Source organism: Periplaneta americana, chromosome 1 (genome assembly GCF_040183065.1).
Source record: "Periplaneta americana isolate PAMFEO1 chromosome 1, P.americana_PAMFEO1_priV1, whole genome shotgun sequence".
Classification (NCBI taxonomy): Eukaryota; Metazoa; Arthropoda; class Insecta; order Blattodea; family Blattidae; genus Periplaneta; species Periplaneta americana.
Genome location: NC_091117.1, coordinates 136,854,229 through 136,876,064, shown reverse-complemented (window position 1 = coordinate 136,876,064; position 21,836 = coordinate 136,854,229). Strand labels below are relative to the sequence as shown.

At 35.5% G+C, this 21,836-nt stretch overlaps 1 protein-coding gene across 1 annotated transcript in view; it reads left to right on the top strand.

The window, feature by feature from the left end:
- Positions 1-18,826, top strand: part of LOC138714272 (glutamate-gated chloride channel-like) — a 101,563-nt gene extending 82,737 nt beyond the window's left edge. Inside the window, exons 4-6 of the mRNA XM_069846766.1 lie at positions 2,731-2,929; positions 14,968-15,400; positions 17,873-18,826. Of these exons, the coding sequence (XP_069702867.1) occupies positions 2,731-2,929; positions 14,968-15,400; positions 17,873-18,082 (842 nt within the window). The 3' untranslated portion in view covers positions 18,083-18,826. The remainder of the gene's footprint in view (positions 1-2,730; positions 2,930-14,967; positions 15,401-17,872) is intronic.
- Positions 18,827-21,836: the final 3,010 nt, after the last annotated feature.

Genomic DNA, 21,836 nt, shown 5'->3' with positions numbered 1-21,836 from the left:
TTTTCTGCCTTCCTCTTTGTCTCCGCATATGATCTATATATCTTAATGTCGTCTATCATCTGATATCTTCTTCTGTCTCGAACTCTTCTCCCGTTCACCATTCCTTCCAGTGCATCCTTCAGTAGGCACTTTCTTTTCAGCCACTGACCCAACCACTTCCTTTACCTCTTTCTAATCAGTTTCAGCATCATTCTTTCTTCATCCACTCATTCCAACACAGTTTCGTTTCTATTCTGTCTGTCCATTTCACACGCTTCATTCTTCTCCATACCCACATTTCAAATGCTTCTAGTCGCTTCTCTTCACTTCGCCGGAATGTCCATGTTTCTGCTCCACTACACTCCACACAAAGCACTTCACTAATCTCTTCCTTAGTTCTTTTTCCAAGGTCCGCATAATATGCTCCTTTTTATATTAAAAGCTTCCTATGCCATTGCTATCCTCCTTTTGACTTTCTGGCAGCAACTCATGTTACTACTTATAGTACATCCCCAATTAATTGAAGCTGTCCACTTGCTCTACTGCCTCATTTAGAATTCGCAAGTTTACCTTCTTTACTTTTCTTCCTACGACCAAGATCTTCGTATTGTTGGCATTTATCTTCATCCCATACTCCTCACAGCTGTCATTTAGCTCCAGTAGCATATCCCTTAGTATGATCTCCGTTTCTGCTAACAATGCCATATCGTCAGCAAATCTTATGTACTTTATTCTTCTTCCTCCTACTATCACTCTTCCCATGTTCTGAAAACAGTTTTTCACTCAATTCTGCAAGTAGATGTTAAAAGTAGGTGATAAAGAGTATTCTTGACGTATCCCTCTCTCTATTCACTTCCTTCTGACATTTCTTCTCCTATCCTGACGTTGATTCTTTGTTTCATACAAAGGTTACTGAACAGCCTCCTTTCTTTCCAATCCACGCCATGTTTCTTTAAGATTCCCATCAGTTTATTCAAATCCACTCTGTCAAATGGCTTTTCCAGGTCCATAAATACTATATATAATTCTTTATTCTGCTCTAGGTATCTTTCACCGATTGTTGGTAGCAGTCCAATTGCATCTCTCGTACCGTTTTCCTTGCTGAAGCCAAACTGCTCTTCTTCCAACCGTTCTTCCATCTTAAAACATAAACGTCGATTTAATTTCACGAAAACATAACAGAACACACAAATATTTATTTAAACTAATATTAACTCCTTCCTAGATAACTCTACTGATGTAATTGTTTTTGTAATTTTACTAACGATATAACGCAAATAAAATAACAAAATAAATATTTTTTCTGGGAAAACTATCAAGCTTTGACCCTATGTTGTATGGACATTTTTTGATCCTGTAGACCGTCCCCGACGACTGTGAAAAGGATGGCACTTATACCCCTTACACCCTGAGAGTCTCTTGGCAATAGAGAGCATTGCTTATGCTATGCCACTCGCTGTAGTTCGGTAAAAAAGCTTTGTGGTTCCCAAACAACTTTCTGATTCCAAAATTAAACTTAAATTTCGAAACATACCTAACTTCAAGTATGAAGGTAAAAGCCCATACACTGAATGTTCGTACTAATAAATACTACAGCTTCTTAATTAATAAAACTAACTACTCCCAAAAAGACCTGAATGAACTCGAGGTCAAGAGGACAGCATGTGTTTATTTTAAATTTTGACAATAAATCAAACATCTCTTGGATGCGAGATTACCTGTGTCCTATCGCTTTAAGCGAACCACACCAACCCCAAAGTTGCATTTAATGTCAATCGCGCACGTATGCAATTAGTTATGACTCAAAGTGTAGATAATTGTGAATTAATTATAATTTAATCACTGCCGATATTTGAACTGCGAAGAGCCAAAACATTAGTTATTCGGCTGGCGATGTCGTCCTTTGTTGATATAACGGTACACATAAATTCCGCGCCAGAAGCAAAAGCCTTCGATAGAGTCATGCTGGTCAACCAGTGTAGTCAAAGCCAAGAGAGTTTATAGTCTGGCGGGAGTATAATGAACGCAATTTCTGGAGTATTGTGAGCCTGCAATTGCTCAAGCTATGGAAAGATTCTCCGGCTATTGAATTCCTCATACATGTGTAGGAGACCAATGAGAAGTTTCAACGAAACTATAAGCGACAGACTCTTTAAAGTTGTTGTTAGTGACAAAACAAGGAAGTTAGTTTGTGGTACAAACACTTCTTATTGCATCTATCTTAAATCTTGCGTACACTACTTTTAACACTTAAATATAAATGACTGATTACATGGCAAACTTACTAGTGTTAAATTATATAACCACGTGTGGCTTACAGCTGTTTCGGTGCATCCTTCACACCATCATCAGAGCCTACTAGATCCCGGCGTCAACTCGACATCGCTGCCTATTGTAAGGGTGCGTTTGCGTGTTGAAAAGTGTTGAAAAGTGGAGTCGAATAGTGTGTGTGTGTTCTGAAATTGATCTGTGTGTTGAGGATTTGATTAGGGTGTGTTTTAGTGTGTCTGTATATTTCATATTCTTCTAGTGTGTTGAGTTTTTGGTTTCTGGATTGTATATGTAGGATTTCCATGTCTGTATTTATGTTATTGTATGTATGGTTAGCATTAGTTATGTGTTTGGCATAATGCTAACCAATGACCAGCCCTACTATAACGCTCTCAGCAAGAAATTCGTAACTGGTTTGTATTTTATTTTTAATACTCAAATTCAGCCTGGATATAGAAGTTCTGATTTATATGTTCACAGGAAATCACTCTACTGCCAGAATGCACATAATAATGAGAAGAGAACTTCGAAGTTATTTGTTAGAAAGCTATCTTCCAAGCTCGCTGTTCGTCATAATGTCTTGGGGTAGCTTCGTGGTCATACCCGACATGGTGCCAGGGAGGATGGTACTCCTTGTCACCACACTTCTCTCTCTAGTCACGATGTTTGACACAGTGAGGTAAGGTAAACTATTATATAAAACATTCATTATATTTTTCATAAAATAATTCTTGTCAACATAACCACAATGATCTTTACGAGTATACAGAGTGTAAGCGGTATAAGTGCCATTATTTTAACTAATGATTGTTCATGTCATAAGGAAGAAACAATGTCCTCACAATTTTTTTCTAATTGCAATATTTAACTAATTATTAAAGTTTACAATATTACGCGTTTGGCAACTTTGCTGGATGGGGAGGAGGGAGTTTACAAGTACACAGTACAGCTCAAGCGGATACAGACATACCGGTACAAAACAGATGCTCTGTTCTAATGCAGGGGCTGACCGTTGTTTACATAAAACGAACAGCAAATACAAACTTTCAATCTCATTAATAGAACTTTATGGTAAATTTCCATTTTATTTAACAATATTTGCAATATTGGTCCAGTTTTTTATTGTATGTCAAAAAAATGAACAATAAGGTTTACTGCATAAAATCACACGAACTTTTTTTTTAAATGCATCATTTTAATCTCTGCCGCTTCCATAAAGCAGTACCATTTTTAAAGAAATTTCTGTTTGTGTGATTTTCGAAAGAGGTAAGAGACTCCTAGTTTCTAATAATCGTTGAGAAACCGCTACAAAAGTTCGCCGATTAGGTAACCTTCATTGCGGAAAACATTGACGGTACATCTTCTTGCCTCACTTGAATTACGACGACTTTCTCCATAAATTAACAACATATGATACTCGTATTGCTAAACTGTGAATGACATTGTAAGTTGTTCATCGAATACCCGGTACCGAGCTGTCATCCGTTCGGCAGTATACCTATGGATAGGGAGCTTGAACTCATCTTATATGTAGGCCTACGTACGTCTGTGCGGAGTACTGCCTGCTGAACACGTTGCCAAGTGTGTCACGCCAGAATATTAACAAATTTAAGCATGTAATTTTATTTAATTTCACGAAAACGTAATAGAACACTCAAATATTTATTTAAATTAATATTAACTCTCTGCTAGATATACTTACTGATGTAACTGTTTTCGTAATTTTACTTACGATATAAGCAGTATAACGCGAATAAAATAAGAAAAGAAAATTCTTTTTCTGGGAAAACTATGAAATTTTGACCCTATGTTGTATGGACATTCCTTGATCCTGTAGACCGTCCCCGACGACTGTGAAATGGACGGCACTTATACCTCTTACACTCTGTATGTCTTCTTTTCTACTTACCGATGCTGAAAATTTAATAGCTTTTAACATATTTCCTATAGCAAACTGGTGAGCTATGATGAATAGCTATGATTGTCACTACGAATTGCAACACGATAAAAACAGTTCATCGCGTATAAAAGTAAGGCTTTCTCTACTAGATAAAAGTCATTTGTTAACTTAGCAAGTCAAGGAAATATTGAACTCACTCTTCATTTACTAATACTAAAAAGAGTAATAAAATGGGGAATCTTATAAACAGAGAAGTATGTAAGAAAGATCTTTTAATAGCGTTTACCGGATATTCATCTCTATTTTAGAAATTACAATATGTTCTCATATAATTAAACAGTATACACACTGTAGAAACTCAATGAACGCAGAGAAAATGTTACCAGTAACTAGTTCTGATGATGGCTGACATAAAACTGAAACTAGTCAACTAGGTAATTACAACTTAGTTTATTTTAACACATTAAAGTGGTTATGGCCATATATTAACTCTAAGTAATTTAAGGAAAGGATAATGGAGACTCCGATGTAATCATGAAGTATACACCTTATACAACGATATAGCTTTGTCAACTTTCATACTGATCAGAAGACTGCAATGGGCAGGATATATAGTCAGGATGGAGAATGGAAGGATACAAAGGAGAACTTTAGAGGTGCCATATGGAGGAAAAAGACCTGTTGGAAGACCACGGAATAGATGGGAGGATATAGTTCAAGAAGATCTACCAGTTTGCTGAGATTGCGGAACTGGAAGGTGGCAGCAAGGGATAGAGAAGAATGGAGAGGAGGAATTGGGGAGGCCATGGCCCGAAAACGGGCCGAAGAGCCATAGATAGATTCCTAAGTGTGTCCGCCGAGTTAGCTCTGTGATAGCATGTCTGCCTTGAGTCTAGCCGGCCCGGGTTCGATTCCCGGCGGGGTCAGAAATTTTCATGTAAAATTTCTACCTCGGGACTAAAAGAGATATGATTTGTCCAAAGGAATATTCTTGTATGAGAAGGCCTACTGGTCTTAGCTCTGCCAGAATAAATAAATTATTATTATTATTATTATTATTATTATTATTATTATTATTATTATTATTTAAGAAAACTTGTTCTTTCAACAAGTGCGTTTTTTTCTGGATGTAATAATTTGCTTGTGTAGCACTTATAATTTTACAGAAGTGTTGGTCTGCAATGTCTTTAGGACTTCTATAAATTTAAATATATGTGGGTGATGATGGTAGAAGTTAGAGTTCAAATCCGAATGGAAAGATTCGTAGGCATTAGTTTTTTTTAAGTTGGTTATTTAACGACGCTGTATCAACTACTAGGTTATTTAGCATCAATGAGATTGGTGATAGTGAGATGGTATTCGGCGAGATGAGGCCGAGGATTCGCCATAGATTACCTGGCATTCACCTTAAAGTTGGGGAAAACCTCGGAAAAATCCCAACCAGGTAATCACTCCAAGCGGGGATCGAACCCGCGCCCGAACGCAACTTCAGACCGGCAGGCAAGCGCCTCAACCGGCTGAGCCACGCCGGTGGCCCGCAGGCATTAGTAGTGTGCAGTGAATGTGACGAGAAACTTGACCACATTTCCGGCGGGAAAATGCTATCTTCTTTTATATAAGTGTCTAATAAATAATCACTGTGTCATTAGGTTTTATTGACATGAAGTACTCAACGAAATAAATCACTCGCTTCGTCAGAACGAAGAAATGGTAGGCCATAAACGTAATTCAACCATTTCCCAACTTCATCTTACCATCAGCAAACTGTTTTGAAAGGCCGAGTTGTTGCATTTTTCTGTGCCACACTTGCCCCAAATGAAATGTGTAACCTTCAGTTTTACTATCTGGAAACACTGTTTCGATGGCTATCTTTGTGGGAATTTTAAAGTCTATGACAAATTTAAGAGGGGAAATTTGAAGATTTTTCAAAACGCCTAACAGCATAGTATAGGATCCAAGTGCCTTATTTGGCAAAAGCGCGAATAACAGAGGTATGCAGATATTATTTATCAGACCATGCACGGAATACAATTGATAAAAGTGACGGGTACAATACTGAAATGTCCCTGAAATGAAATCTGCACTTTTCAGAGCTGATACATTTGTGATACACGAAAAAAATCACTAATTCACTTTCTACGTCGTTTTCAAGAATAAAATCTTCGCCTCTATTTGTCTTTATGGTCATTGATTCCAGCATTTCTTGGACCTCTCGTCTTGTTTTAGGCAATGCGGGATGTACAGCTGATCTGTCAAAATGTATATTTCGCCTAATAAGTTCAAGATCCGTTGTTGTCAACTCATGTTCATTGTCAAGATTTGCCAATTCAACACGATTGATTTTTTAAGGTTTTTTAGATAAGTTTTCTATTGCTTTTCTTTTGCAAGTATTGCTTATTTCTTATCGATTTAATTCTACCTCGACTATGCTCGTATGATTATGAGTAAAGTCACACTTACCCATGTCACATATTTCTTCGGTTAACCCTGTTGTGTAAACCTTCGCTCTGCAGTTTTTTTGGACACACCGCCATGTATGATTGTTACTTTTAGATATATAATGAACAGACAGTTTAAAATCGTTGATCACTAGTTGTTTACTTTTTTTCAATGTAAGTCAAATGCACTGCCATCACTAAGCAGGGTAGAACAGACACTGATACGAAACATAAGCAACTTGATCGACACTGGTACCAAACACAAAATTGACCGCAGATAATTTTGTAGCAATTAACGTATCTCGATTTTATAACTGTTCGGGTTTTGTGGCAATTCACCCGGACCCGAATGAATGTCTATGTAAAAATCTTGTTTCGTGAACCCGTATTTCTGTATTGCATAATATAGAACAGGTATGCTCAAAATTGTAAAAGCCCCGATTACACGGATGATGCTGCACTGCATAACACACACAGTGTACAGACTGGGCTCCGCAACTACATTGCAGCACCGCCCGTAGCATAGTTCTTACACACTTACAAATACGGATAATAAACTGAATTTGAAAAAGGGAAGAGTATACACTGCAATATTCAGTTATTACATTATTTATTATATTTAATATAGTTATGATATAATAATATGATTGATAATATCATTTTCATATTCCACCATATAGTCTACTTTGCGGCCTATTCAACATCTGCATTCTTTTCTGCAAGTAATCGGGAATCTATTTCCAACGAATTTACTGCAATGCGCTAAAGATGCTCATCTGTTAATCGGGACCTATGTTTGGATTTAGTAACCTTCATTCTCGAAAATAATTGTTCGCACACATATGTCGAGGCGAAGGTAGCTAACATAGTGGCAACGAATAAGCTTATCTTGTAATGTTTAGTTTTGTTCATTTTTTAAATAATTCTATGCTTGTCAAGTCATATTCTCTGCATTTAGTTCTGAATTCTACGTTACTTAGTAAATCAATTAACTCGTCCTGGAACTGCACTCTCACGGATTGTACTAAATTTATGAAAAGATTAACAAAAATACTAATATCACTCTCCATACATCTAAAATCACTAAATCTATGTTCTGTGAATTCACATTTGAACTGTTGCAGTACAGAGACATAATTAACTATATTTTGTTCAGGCACCATACATCCCTTTACAAATTCACCATCCGTGAAGGGTTTTAGTGCCTTAACTAATTCCCAACATACTACATAGGCTAACTTGCTCCAAAACATAGACTCTGAATTGTTCGACTCTCTTCAATGTTTGGCCTTTCATAAAGTGCTTTCAATTCTTGAAGCTGTAGTGCACGTTGCATCCCTGAAAAATTATTTTATCAAAATATCTATTTCTGCTGGAATAATATCACCACAATAATAATAATAATAATAATAATAATAATAATAATAATAATAATAATAATAATAATAATAATAACGTTGGTATATGAAAATAGGCTATATTACAGAAAACAGCTTCTCTGTCACTTCGGCATGTTCTGGGTAGCAGAGCCTATAATGTAGTTTTATGTTGCTCAGTAGTATTCCTGACAATATCTTACAATATAGTAATCACTTTCCGTTTTCACCGAACGTACAACAAAAATAGGCTTCCCCCCACACTGTACGGAATGATCGTTTGCTTACAGAAGGTTTTGACTGTGTCATTGTCCCGCACTGTTCGTGTGTTTACTAAGTACTTGAACTGCCTTCCGCAGCCATCCGTCGAGCTTCGAACGAGGAACAGCACGATCTACATTCGAAGGTTGTGATTACAGAACGTAATCGCGAGTCAGAGAATGAGCATACCTGATATAGTAGTAATACTTTCTTCGTTTCCTCTAATGTACTTACTACCATATTCTTCTAGTCTATTAACTGCTTGACTCTTGTGGGTTTTGTTTTCGACATCGTTTTCCGTTGTATTACGCTGCACTTCACCAATACACAACTCAAACTTAGAATGATCGTGATTCAATGAGCTTCAGTTACTTTTCACTGCACGTCTCCTTGTGTACTGAAACGTACTGAACGGATACTACTCCTCTGTGACATCAATGTCAACGCTTCCGTTGTTATGCTGAATCCTCTGCATAGCCAACCAAGGTGCGTTCTCTATTAATTCTATGGCATTACCATGACATACGAAAGTATTTAACATGTTCCGTTCTTTTAAGGTTAAATTTATTATTTCCGTAACAGCAGTCAATATTAATTGTCCACCATTTTGCAGTCAGCTGGCCGGATTGCGTTTTTATGACCCATTTTTGCTACAGCGCTGCACGAAGTGTTTTGAAAAAGCGCACAACTTTTCATCTCTGTGTTGATTCTTCAATACATTTTGCGGCTATGTTCGCATTAAGGTGCATCTACGCAGTTCAGTTTTCCATGCACTTACGCATGCAATCTGGGGAGAATATTGAAAGAATTGTGTTGAAAACGCACGTTCAATTAAGTTGCATGAAGATTTTATGTCTACGTGGTACGCCATATTGAACGTTATCTTCACTACGTATATAGGTTATATCAATTAATTAATTTTAAATATTAAGCCAATACTTAGGCCTACTTGATTCTCAAAATTGTGGTTGAACACTCCATAGGCACTCGTATTTTCAATAATCTTCAAAAAATTTAATCGTACTTGCCGCCATCTTCAGCTTAAGAGGCCCACCACCCACCATTATCAATCAAAACAATCTCAATTTATTCACGGCCACCTATAACAATCAGCTACTCGCTACATGTTACTGTTGAACGAAAAACGCACAAAATACCCACCGGCGATGGGTATCTTTCAATTGACGCATGCGCTATAATTTTTAGTGGAAAAAGGCATGCACAATTGAATGCGTTTCGTTCACTGTTGCACGCATTACTTGAATGGTTAAAATTGAAAGAAAAGTTGAACCGTGTAGATGCACCTTTAAGATTTTAATTAATGATGAAACTCGAGCGCCAGCTTACCACTTGTTTTAATAAATGAAACGGAGAACAGAACATTAAACTACAAAAAGCGGAAGGTGCTGAGTCAAAGAAAGTATAAAAATAGATAACAATATGGGGTTAGGTGTAGTTAGTGCAATGTAAATTTCAGAATATGATATTCAAAATAAATTGCACACTCTTGGGGACCAATACAATAAAGAACGGTTAAAATAGCTTTGTCAGATCTTACGTTTTTCCCGTAAGCTTTGCGTTTTTTTTTTTCTTATTTTTATAGCTTACGTTTTTCTTTTGTCTGTAATACCATTTCTTCCTTTATTCTGATCTACGCACATCAAAGAATCTTATTTACAAGTCCCGGAATATTGCATTTACAATGACATCACATAGGCTACTGTTCCTTTTGTTACTTTTTTATGTTGTATGTCAATACTCTGCATTATCTTGAAAAACACTATAATTTTACAGAAAATTATCGATATTGAAAGTTATATAGCTTTTCATTGAGTCAAGAATTTGATTATTCTATCTTTGAAACTGAAGTTGATATATTGAGACTGCAAGAAACTGTGAACCTTGATGAATTGTGTTAAAATTTTGTGAGAGTAAGATTGTTTTATTAGACTATGTAATCATTATCAAGGAAGCGATTATGGTAACTGGCTTTATTTTTTTTCTAAAATTTATAAAGAAAGTGTTCAATCATAAATAGGCCTAAGTTCTAATTAAGGTTTGTACTAGCATTCCAGCTTCTGTCTTTCTTTTTTACTTCATTTCATTACTCTTAATTGTAGTTTCATCTCATGTTTCTCCGAAATCAAATTGTACTTTATTTTTAAATTTATCATTGTCGTGTATTCTCTTCGCAAATCATATTGTATCTCATTTTTAATTTAACCTCTGCTTTGTATTCTGGATCCTAGTGGTCAGCCATAGATTTCGGCCAGATGTCCTAAATTGTGGAATTAGTAGATTAATAAAGAATTAATGGACAGTTGTTATAAACAAGTGTTATCCTGAGCTATCAAAGTAGAACACAATTTGTATATTGAATTTGTCTTTTATTTATGAACATTTTCACTAATTTGCAAAACAGGATAAAAATTGTTAAGGGCAGCTAAATCTCAAGAGAAATACCGGAAGGATTAAATTAAATGTAGATTATGTAAACAACAATGTTCTATTCAGTGTAATAAAATTAATATATGATGGCAAATCTTTCGTTTAAAAACCTGGCAACCCTAGATTAAAGAACAGTACGATACCGGTAAACAGTAATCTCCGATACTCGCAAAAAACGCTTGCCCTTCGTCGTAATTCTCGAAGGAGATTATAACTTCACATTGTTCTGTAATTTTATTCTTTCTTCGGCCCACCATCTTCTGTTTTTTTTTTTTTAATTTAGCGTTTTGTTGTCCAGTTTATAATTAAAACAGATGATAAGTAAGCTGTCGGTTGAACTTCATCATCTGAAACCCTAATGCGAGTATAACCAGAAAATATATTGAATAAACAACACAAATCAACACGCAGATGCAAAGCTGCAGTTAAACTGTGGCTGCAAAAGTTGCGCCTTTTGTGTGAACAGATTCGCAACTTCCAGTCGCAACTTTTGCAGCACTCGGGTTGCGCAGCACGAAAAGTAGCATGCAGCGCGTTCGCTGCTTTTGGTACGTTTGAACACGACGCGCAACTTTTGCAGCTGCAGTAGAAAAATTGCGCGGCAATAGTAGCAATTTATATCTGTACCTTACGGAAAGCTACTTTAACAATGCGCGAAGACACGGTCTTGAAACGCCCATTTAGGAGTCGTTAACATGTGCAGATTGCCTTAAATGGACCGACCTCGTGCTGGCATCAGAAATCTAATCATACGTCTAAGAATGCAAGCAAGAAGCCGAAATATGCCAAATAATCAGGGTGCGAATTAACGGGGACGATGGAGGGATTGCCCTTTCTGTTGGAAAGTTATCCCCCTCTCTTAAATTCATATTAACATCCCTGCAAGGGATAACTTCTATCCCTCCCTCACAAAATATAGTAGTAGTAGTAGTAGTAGTAGTAGTAGTAGTAGTAGTAGTAGTAGTAGTAGTAGTAGTAGTAGTAGTAGTAGTAGTAGTAGTAGTAGTAGTAGTATTTTTATTTTGCCTGGCAGAGTTAAGGCCATAAGGCCTTGTACTTTATAAAGTATAAAGTAAGTAAAGAAAATAATATTGATGTATTATCATCATTAGCAAGCTGACAACAGTCAATAACTTAGGAATTACACATCTTATCTTAAGCCTGCTCATGGATATAATTATTATTATGATCAAGATGCAAGACAAGCAACTCAATGCGACCAAGCGTTGAGCAGTATCGAATGAGGATAATAATAATGTTATGTATGGTATTCTTTATCTAGGATTCTATCCCCTCCTCATCAGAAATCTTAAATCGCACTCTGCAAATAATTATAGTAATATAGACTAATGCTGAAGTCATGTATTATTCATACAGTGTGTATGATCGAATATAAGAAACTCGATATCGCAAGGTAGAAAAAGACGGAAAACAAACAAGTTTTCCAATTGTATGTGCCTATTCTTCCGGATACCGATAGTGAGAATTCATTTATTTATTTATTGTGGTTAGGATCGTTTCACCTACCATTCGCTAATAATCCATGATTTATCACCTCTGTTGTCTCAACTATAGAACAAGCGTCTTGCTACACACAATGAGCTCCACAGTGGGTCCAGGTGTCCACCTATTTTTATATTTTAACAAAGCAAGAGTAGAGCTCTGGGCTAATGTATGGAAAATCTTTCAATATTGCATACGCATTTGATTTCATTTCCATCTGCGATTGCAGTTATAAATATAATCGTTGTATAGAACAAGCTTCTTGGAGAATATCCAATGCAGAAAGTGTCGAGAACGATATTATTTAAAACAAAAAAATAGATAATGAAGAGTCTCTTCTGTGGGTATCTGAAACTTAGACCTACTTAAGTCATTACATCCAATACTGGTCATAACTAGGCTTTAGTGCCAGGCTAGGCTACTGCAGATCCATAATCATTCCAGTGTTTTGATTAAATGTGAGATTGTCTATAAAGTTTAAAGACAATTTTGTACGGAATATGTATTATATGTCTTTCTTGTGTTAAATTCTATCGTACCTGGTTAACATGTTTCGGTCTGTTGTTGAACTTCTTCAGAACTCTGAAGAAAGTCAACAACAGACCGAAACATGTTAACCAAGTACGATAGAATTGAACACAAGAAAGACATATAATACATAATCCGAAGTGATATAGTATTAAAATTTGTGTAATCAAGATGTACAATTTAGTAGTTTCTGGTCCTAAAATAGAAGACTTATCATTTCTTGATTCATGATAAGATTAAAGTAATAACACTTAATAGCCACCAACAAAGCTCAGTCGGCTAAGGCACTTGCCTGCCGATTTGAAGTTGCGCTCGGGCGCAGGTTCGATTCTCGCTTGGGCTGATTACCTGGTTGGGATTCTTCTGAGGTTTTCCCCAACTGTAAGGTAAATGTCAGGTAATCTATGGCGAATCTTCGGCCTCAACTCGCCAAATATCATCTCGCTGTCACCAATCCCATCAACGCTAAATAACTTTGTACGGGAGTTGATACAGTGTTACCCCTGCAGTGATTGAGTGGTCAGAACTCCGAGTTCCGGTCAGGTCTGAGATTTTCATTGAAAAATCAATAGTGACACTTGTGGCGGACAAGGTCGCAGCTGGAGTTTTTCTCAAGGTTCTCCTTTTTTCCCCATATTAAGCATTTACATCATTCCATCACCATTTCTCCATTTCGTCATCATTCTATAACATTCCCCGATCGTCGGCTGGTGATGCATGGAGGGGGCTAGCCTAGGGACGAGGAAGGTTGTCTGCTCAAAACCTGGGTACGCAGCGAACCTTAGTGTAGTCAGCCGGTATGGATTTGGGAATCCACCTAGCTTGGGTTGCAGTGCTGTGCTGAGCCATAGTGCCCCCCCTCCCGTAGATTCAATTCAATTCAATTGATACAGTGTTGTTAAATAACCAAGTACGAAAATAACACATATGATCCTATTTGTTATGAGATTTAAATTATGTCTATCATATTATACAATATGTACATCATGAGTAGGAGGCGGATTTTGGCATATTTGTATGTTTTATTCCTTATTTGCAAATCATAAGGCAGCATTAGCTATATAAATGCATTTCAAGTTATTTGCAACCACATATCTAGATTTTATAGTACATAGTATATGCATACTTAAGGGGTTAATAAATATTTCAGCATTTAGTGCATATAAAAGCATATTTTGTTATTTTTAACAATCTGCTGTTTAAACCAAGATTAAAAACACTGAAAATAGAATAGAGAAGATAAACAGACATTAAAAGACATTAAAATAGTTACATTTTACTTATTGCAATCTGGCAACATGCAGAAAGAATCATTGTGGGCAATTCCGCGGCAATCAACAAAGCACTCCGTAAATGGACGCTATGCTGTGTAAATGTATAATATTGTGAGGTTATGGATGAAAGTTGAGATTAAAAGAACGGATGATCAAAACAAGAAGCTGCCTAATTGTCTACTTCGCACGTGCATAAGATTTTGACAGTTTCCACGAGAATGTTGCAATTTGATTGGCACATAAGTTACAGGAAGTGTTGATAGACTTGCTTGCATTCACTAAATTCGAATTTCGCCTCCTGTCAACAATAATATAAGCACGACAATGAAATTTCATTTCATATTCTACTTGTCGACGTGGCAAATCAGAATATTTAATTTTATTATGATGACAAGTCGAAGAAACTTCAACAGCTTCTGGAGTGCTTTGTATTTTAGAAGTGCTTAGAAGCAAACATTCTGATGGGGGGAGTTAAAAAAGTTATTTTTTTTTTCTGTCACTATGTTAATAATTTCAAAATAAGTGCTTATACAAATTTTGGCCACTCGATCGCAATTACGAGGGCTGTAAAAAAATAAGTTCGCCAGGGATCCTTAACAGAAAGAAAACACAATTTCATTGGAAAAATTTATTGGAATAGACAACTGATGGTGTCTCAATATTCTTAATATAACGGAAAACCCATTAAAAATAGTAAATTGCTCAAAATAAAGTCAATTTCTGTTTTTCAATTTTAACAGTGTATATTCTGTTATTTTTAGTGCATATTTCTCTGGTTTTTAAGTGCATAAGTGCACGCATATTTTGCCACTTTTAGTGCATATGAGTCTGCTTTCTAGTCAAGAGTACAGTATTTAAGTATCTTCATGTTACAATAGCAATAGCATTTCTCAACTTTGCAGTGAGCTGTTTGTTTTAGTACTGTAACAGGGAATTTAAACTGACTGAAATAAGATTGATAACATATATTATCTTTTTTTTTTTTACAGAAATAACTCACCAAATGCTTTGGAACTGAAATGTATAGAAGTATGGCTTATATCTTGCACATTATTCGTGTTCTTTGCATTGTTGGAGTATTTTGTTGTACTATTTGGGATTCGTTATGATAAATATTGGAGACATAAGAAGCAAGATTTGGAACGGATAAATGCAACAACTTGGGAAAGACCCAATGAAAGCAATAGACAACCATCACTAGCAGCAGTAGCAGCAGCGGCTGCTGCAGCTGCAGCTAGTAACAACGCCAGTGCAAACAATCATCGACCAGCACAACTGCCTCCACTAATGCATCACCGTTCAGGAAGCACCAGGGTAGATAACCTACGGCTCTTTGGTGGCAGCAGTAAAGTTGTCCCCCAAGATGGGACACAAGATCAACATATTAAAGAAATGGCTTCCCCTCAACCAACAATAATCAGGGTTAGTACTAATGATAATACAGCCTTCTAAAATTAACAAATAACATGTTCGTTATTTTCTGAACCATTTGTCTTTAGTTATTTGGTATTAAATGTTTCAAGAGTTTATTGTAGTAATTTTAGTTTTTTAATCCAGTTTTGAGACTTTATTTAGGCTACATAATGAGTTTTATGTATGGGCAGTTATTCCAGTGTAATTCAGTTTGTAAGTGTGAAAATTTTATGCTCCCTTGGGTACTTAGAAAGTAATTCTTCTGCTTTTATCTTGAAGTATCTTATTTTAAGCTTTTTCTTTGCGAAAAAAGATTTTTCTGGTTATAACATAGGTATAAATATTTCATTTAATTCTATGTCTTGGAATTTATATTGTATATTTATGGTCATCAAAATTATTTACAATTTGTGTATCATTCATTAATGGTGATCCTGTTATGTTTCTGTTTTCCAAGAACCCACCTTTAACTACATTTTACTGTTAATAACTATTACTAGGCCTATATACTCCATACTACGTACAATCATTCTAGTTATTTCTTAACAAAAACTCTTTCCCTTTAATTAATATTTGTTGTTTATAACTTAGCTTTCCCTTCCCATTTTTCTTTACTAAGGGTCGATGCACCAATAGTTGACCATTTAGTGAAAGTATATACTACAATATAATTTTAATTAAAGGATATTTACAAATAAGAATTGAAAATAAAAATAAAGATTTCCCTAAGATTACACAAATGAATGGTACTGGAAAATTCATGATACATATTTATGGTTTGAGAAAAAAAAAATTCTTGAAGCAATGCTGATCACTGCATCCCAGTTGTTGAACAGTAATTTGGTGTTGGGTAGAGTTCCTGGGTAGCTCAGTTGGTAGAGCGTTGATACGTTAAACCAAAGGTCCCGGGTTCGATGCCCGGCCCCGGAACAATGTTTCCCTCGAAATTATTCAAATCAACTTTACAGGGAGTTATACCTGAAATCTTGATTTGAGTAATGTTCCAGTACTTGACCAGGCTACATATTTGGCGATTACGTAACAATTTAAGACACTATAAAAACTAATTAATTCAATCACTATCACTAGGTTACAAAGCTTTCAGTCACACAAAACAACAGTATATCAATCAATTAATCAATCAAAGGACATTTTGGAGCATATCAACTCCATGTCGATTTCAAAAAATGCTTCCACTCTGTTCTGTCTTTTGCTAGTTCCTCCCAGTTGATAATTCCAATTTCCATACATTCCTTCTGAATTTCATATATGATACGAAAATTTGCTTAGACATAAAAATTAAGACACTATAAGAACTAATTAATTCGATCACTATCACTAGATTACAAAACCTTTCAGTCGCGCAAAAGAACAGTACGGTATATATGATACAAACAATTGCTTAAACATAAAGATTAAGCCACAATAAAAACAACTAATTCAATCACTATAGTCGCGTTGCTGTTATTTCCAGCGTGACTCCTCCTCTTTGCTTACGCCTTAAGAAATTAAGACTCTATAAAGTTTAGGTAGGTAGTATTGTTCGCAATTTTTGTTCATTCGTTGCCAAGCTACCAGATGAGGAATCTATTGGCCGCACCATTAAACATTAGCTCCTATGACAATAAATCAAACATACTGTAATTGAGCAAATAATTGAGCGGTGAATAATGTCCTTGTGCGCTTTCTGCGAACGCTAACGAAAGAGTCAAAATGGCGGTCGATTATATTAAGTATTTATCAAGCCTTAGAAAGTGCATAACGTTATCTGCAGTGAATCACAAGACACACACGTTTAAATGTAGCCGACCTGCAACGTGATTGGCTGCCGGAAATAAAAGCGATGGGACTATATCACTAGGTTACAAAACCTTTGTCACACATAACGACAGTATATTGTATGATACGAAAATTTGCTCAGACATAAAGGACCCATTAAAGAAAATTATAGAATAATATACAACATTGCATTAGTTGTTTTCTTTACAGTCCTTCGCGATTTAAGAAATTTTCTTTAAATTTATATTTTCCTACCATGCAGCAGTGCTGACATCTACTCCTTCATAGTTTCCTTGGACATTGTTCACTTTATTTCGTTTTCCTTCCTATTAGTTTTTATCGCCATTGTACGGCCAATGACTCTAGTCAAGTTCCACTGCATTGAATTAAAAAAAACATATTTTCCTACCAATTTTATTAAAATTATAGTATAAATTAAGATATTGTATCCGTAGTAACAGTATAGGATACTTCGTCAATTTAAGGGTTAATAATAAAGGCTATACTGAGACCCCAATATAAGACAGTACACAGAAAATATGATACCAGTACCATAAGTGTTTTTCGACTAATATTTTCCATTCAATTATGTCTCCTGACATCTTCCAATTTTGTATTATGAAATTTAATTTTTGTACCTTTGCTTGTCTTTTGAGGTTTGCACTATCTTCAATACATTAAAAAATACAGGTCTCGTTACAGGACCAGCATGCAGCTGCACCTGAAGGAACAGAACCACCAGCCAGAAAAAAGTTCCGAATGGTAGCAGAATATGTGGTTCTCTATTGCGGATCACAAAGAGGAATGGTGGATCAAGTCTCTTTGGTGCTCTTCCCAATCTGCTTCATGCTTTTCACAATTATATATTGGGTATCATATGTGAGTGAATCGAAAATACGTGCAAATGTCTGACCAGAGACTTGTAAAATATATATTATACAATTTGTTGGATTTCATAACTTAAATAAAGACTAAAGTGATAATCCTACACATGTGTATGAAAGTTTGCAGCGGGAACAAATGCCAGACTGCAGAACTGAGTTCGGTGAGAATGTGTTACATAAATCATGAACTTTTGTAAAGATATTTCACTTAAAACAGAACTTTCCTTTTCATTATTAGGGGATTAAAGATTGTAGAGTACTAGAAAAATGCTTTGTTCTAAAAGAAAAAGTTGTTCGTGAGAATATCTAATTATTCTCGTTTTAAAAATATTATGACCAAGTAAGATCATTTCAGAACATTTAAAATTATACATTCTTCTACACTTCAATGAGATTTTTCTCTTAGTAATATTCTGATAACATTCAAAGTTAAATTCTGAATGTCTATCTGCTATGGTTCTTTGAAATGAAGTTTTTTAAGGTTATCTGAGCTGTAGCATTTTCTCCAATAATTATTAATGTCAATTTACCATTTGAAAGTATTTTATACTGTCGTACTGCATAATGTATATAATTACAGAACACAAATTCCATCTCAGAAATCATGATATAACCATCCATACTGTGCCTTCTTTAAACACTAATTTTAAGGGACTCTTGGAGCACTATAGCAACAAAAGATTGTAGAACTGTAACTAGCTTAAATATTTGTGTTTATTGTTGTAAATATTATCAAGTGCCAAACCTATTAGTACAAATATCACTGTACTTCATTCACTTATTTATACTATTCAAATATTGACTTACTTAAATGTAAGAAATAGAAAGGAGGCTCTATTATATTCCCAATAAGACAAATTTTATCAACGTTTAGAGTCAGAAACAAACTGAAATGGAATAGGTTTACCTATGGCTTTTAAAGATATTGATATGCTTTGTGAACTCCACAAATTTGAGCTAATCCTTCAAATGGCTTATAGAAATTTGTAAAAAAAAAAAAAAAAAAAAATACAACATTAATACAAATTGAATGGCAGGAAGATAACAGCATTATGTAGGCTAACTTTTCAGGATGAATTCATGTCATCCATACTTTGTTTCATTAAGAACTCTGAAAAGTGAGGGAAATGAAAATAAAAGTATTTTATAATTGTATTGCTTTGCAGGAACAAATTCAGACTCAACAGAGAAATTCAAATAAAAGAGACTAATATAATCTGTAGCTACTGCTATTCCATCATATAAGAGGTTTCCAAATAGAACGCAGCTACCCACATGCGAGTGTGGACAGATAAAATGTATGCACTGTATATTCAGGAAAAATTGATCAGGTCTGAGATAATCAAATGAAAGTGTAAGTTCTGAAATTTCGATAAATCGTTAAAATGAGCACGAGATTTAGTACATCATAACAAAGACCGTCAAAACGTATTCAGAATTCCTTCAGGCTTTGTTTTGAAATGTGGCAATGATTTCATTCAAGAACTCCAATTAATTCATATACCAGTAACGTGGTACAAGTAAGAAAAGTGAAAACGCAGGGAAGTGCCAAATTTTGTAGAAATGAAGCTAAGAGATATAGTTCCTCATTTCTTGCCTTCCCTGATTATGATGCAGCTGATATGTAGCTTCGAGACTTCAGATGTTTCACTGTGCAAAATAATCGCACCACTTATTCATACCACTTATTCATACTTTAGCTAATATAAGTACAGTAATAATCAGTGGCGAAGCTAAGGTGTAAATAATAGGTAGGTTGAAAAAGTCTGCTTACCTTATATCTTTTTATAGAACAGATGCTTCTCGTATTTTCTATCACAATTGTTTGTGACACAGACCCCACAACAAGATCATGATCACTCATTTTTACCCCCAGACAGAATACAGATATAACAACAATATAACTTGTTTGTCTCAGAGCACCTTGTTAGCGAAGGATTTCTTATATCATGACAATTGAAATTTTCTATTTTGTCTTCCTCCATCTGCTATTTTAATATGTAAATGTGGTGCCGATCTCCTATCTTTCTAAGGTCATTTTGTTTCATATGACCAACTTGAAAACGGTTTCTTTTAGTTCTGCAAATAATGACCTCAATGTTCTCTCAGTATGAACCATTTTACACAAAATGTGTATGTAAAACACACACACACATACACACACGCATGCACTTATGATTAAACTAACACTCAACAATGCAGTGAATTCACAGAAAACCAACATAGTGTGATGTATTATATCGCGGTTGAGGCTAACCCCGCATCCTGCTACTGAGCCGTAGCGAATCGATACCCCTTCCCCCCAGCCTCCCTTCAAACTTGCGAGTGCTGCTGCCTATAAACGAGGCCATCGCACATTGCTATGAGATGTCTGTGACAAGTCTCTCGCATGTAATGACTACCAACATTGTATTTGACAGTGGCGGCTCGTAATCATTTTTGTTGGTGGGGCCAGATATTTCACAAATTTTGTGGTATACGTTAAATAATGCACCAAGATTTTTTATTTAATTTCAGTTAATTGTTTCTGCTTAAAAATTAGTTCAGCACAATAGGCTACAACTAAAACTACCACTCATTACTGAAGCACCATCATATCCTTAAGCTATGAGTTTATTTTCTAAATTGAAAGGTTGTAGACTTTGTTTTAGAACCTCGCTCAGACCGTTAGCTGTGCGGTTGTTTACCTCTTTGAAAGAAAGACATTTTTCCACAGGTTTACAACCTTTTATGTACCTCAAAATAATAACAAATTGGCTTTTGCAGGTTATGTCTGTTGTTTCGTCACCCTTGCACAACAACAAAATCTATAGAATTAATGTTCTGTTTCAGATCTTCGATGTATACATCATACATACTGTCTAATAATTCATTTTGTATAATGTGTAAAGTATATTTAAAAACAGAAGTACTTTTTAAGTGTTCATGCAATACATTATCACGACTGACAAGTAAAGATAACAGATCTAACAAATTTCCCCGATTTGCAGATCCCTGATTTTCCTCAGTTCCGCAAAATACTAAAAAATCAATTAGGCCTGGATACTCTTGTTAGTATAGGTATATCTGTTTTTTGTGTCCTGCCTTTGTTGTGTTTCTGGATTGAAAATTTGACCGCGGAATCAATTTGTGCTGCGATATTTACTGTCCCAAATAGTTTAAACTTACAAGCATTTTCTAAATGTATTACACTTTCTTCTTGTTTTTTGTTGCGCTCCCTTAATTGTTTTAGATCTTTGCAACCTGTCGACGTCCACAGTCCCTCGCCACCAAACAAATAGACAATAGAAACAAAATAAACTTTATAAAACAATTCTTTATTATATTATACTTTCAACTTATCTGAAATATTAACCTCAATATGACTTTTAAAAATAAACTTTGTTTTTCGTCACTTACAGTCAGGACTTCTTTGTAAACCACGAGTTTCAGAAAGTTCTCCTTTTCATACCATCCGCCTGTGTGCGATCAGAAAAACAACTGAATGTCACATAGCATGGTAGACCTGTTGCTATGGTAACAACGATTGAGTTGCCAAACTTACTGTTCCCACGTGACGAGTGCTTAATAGCTCTCTTGGCGACATTTTTTATGCATACAATGTTAGCATTGGTACGTTTCGTGTTTGATTCTCTGTCGATTTTTCTATTGTTTTCTTACCTTCGCGTCAATTGTCAATGAATGTTTCAACGTCAGCCATCTTAACGTCAATTGCTAGCTACCATCAGCTGGCAGCATGGTAGTCCATATTGGCGACATAGCACTGTAGTTCCAAGTTCGGC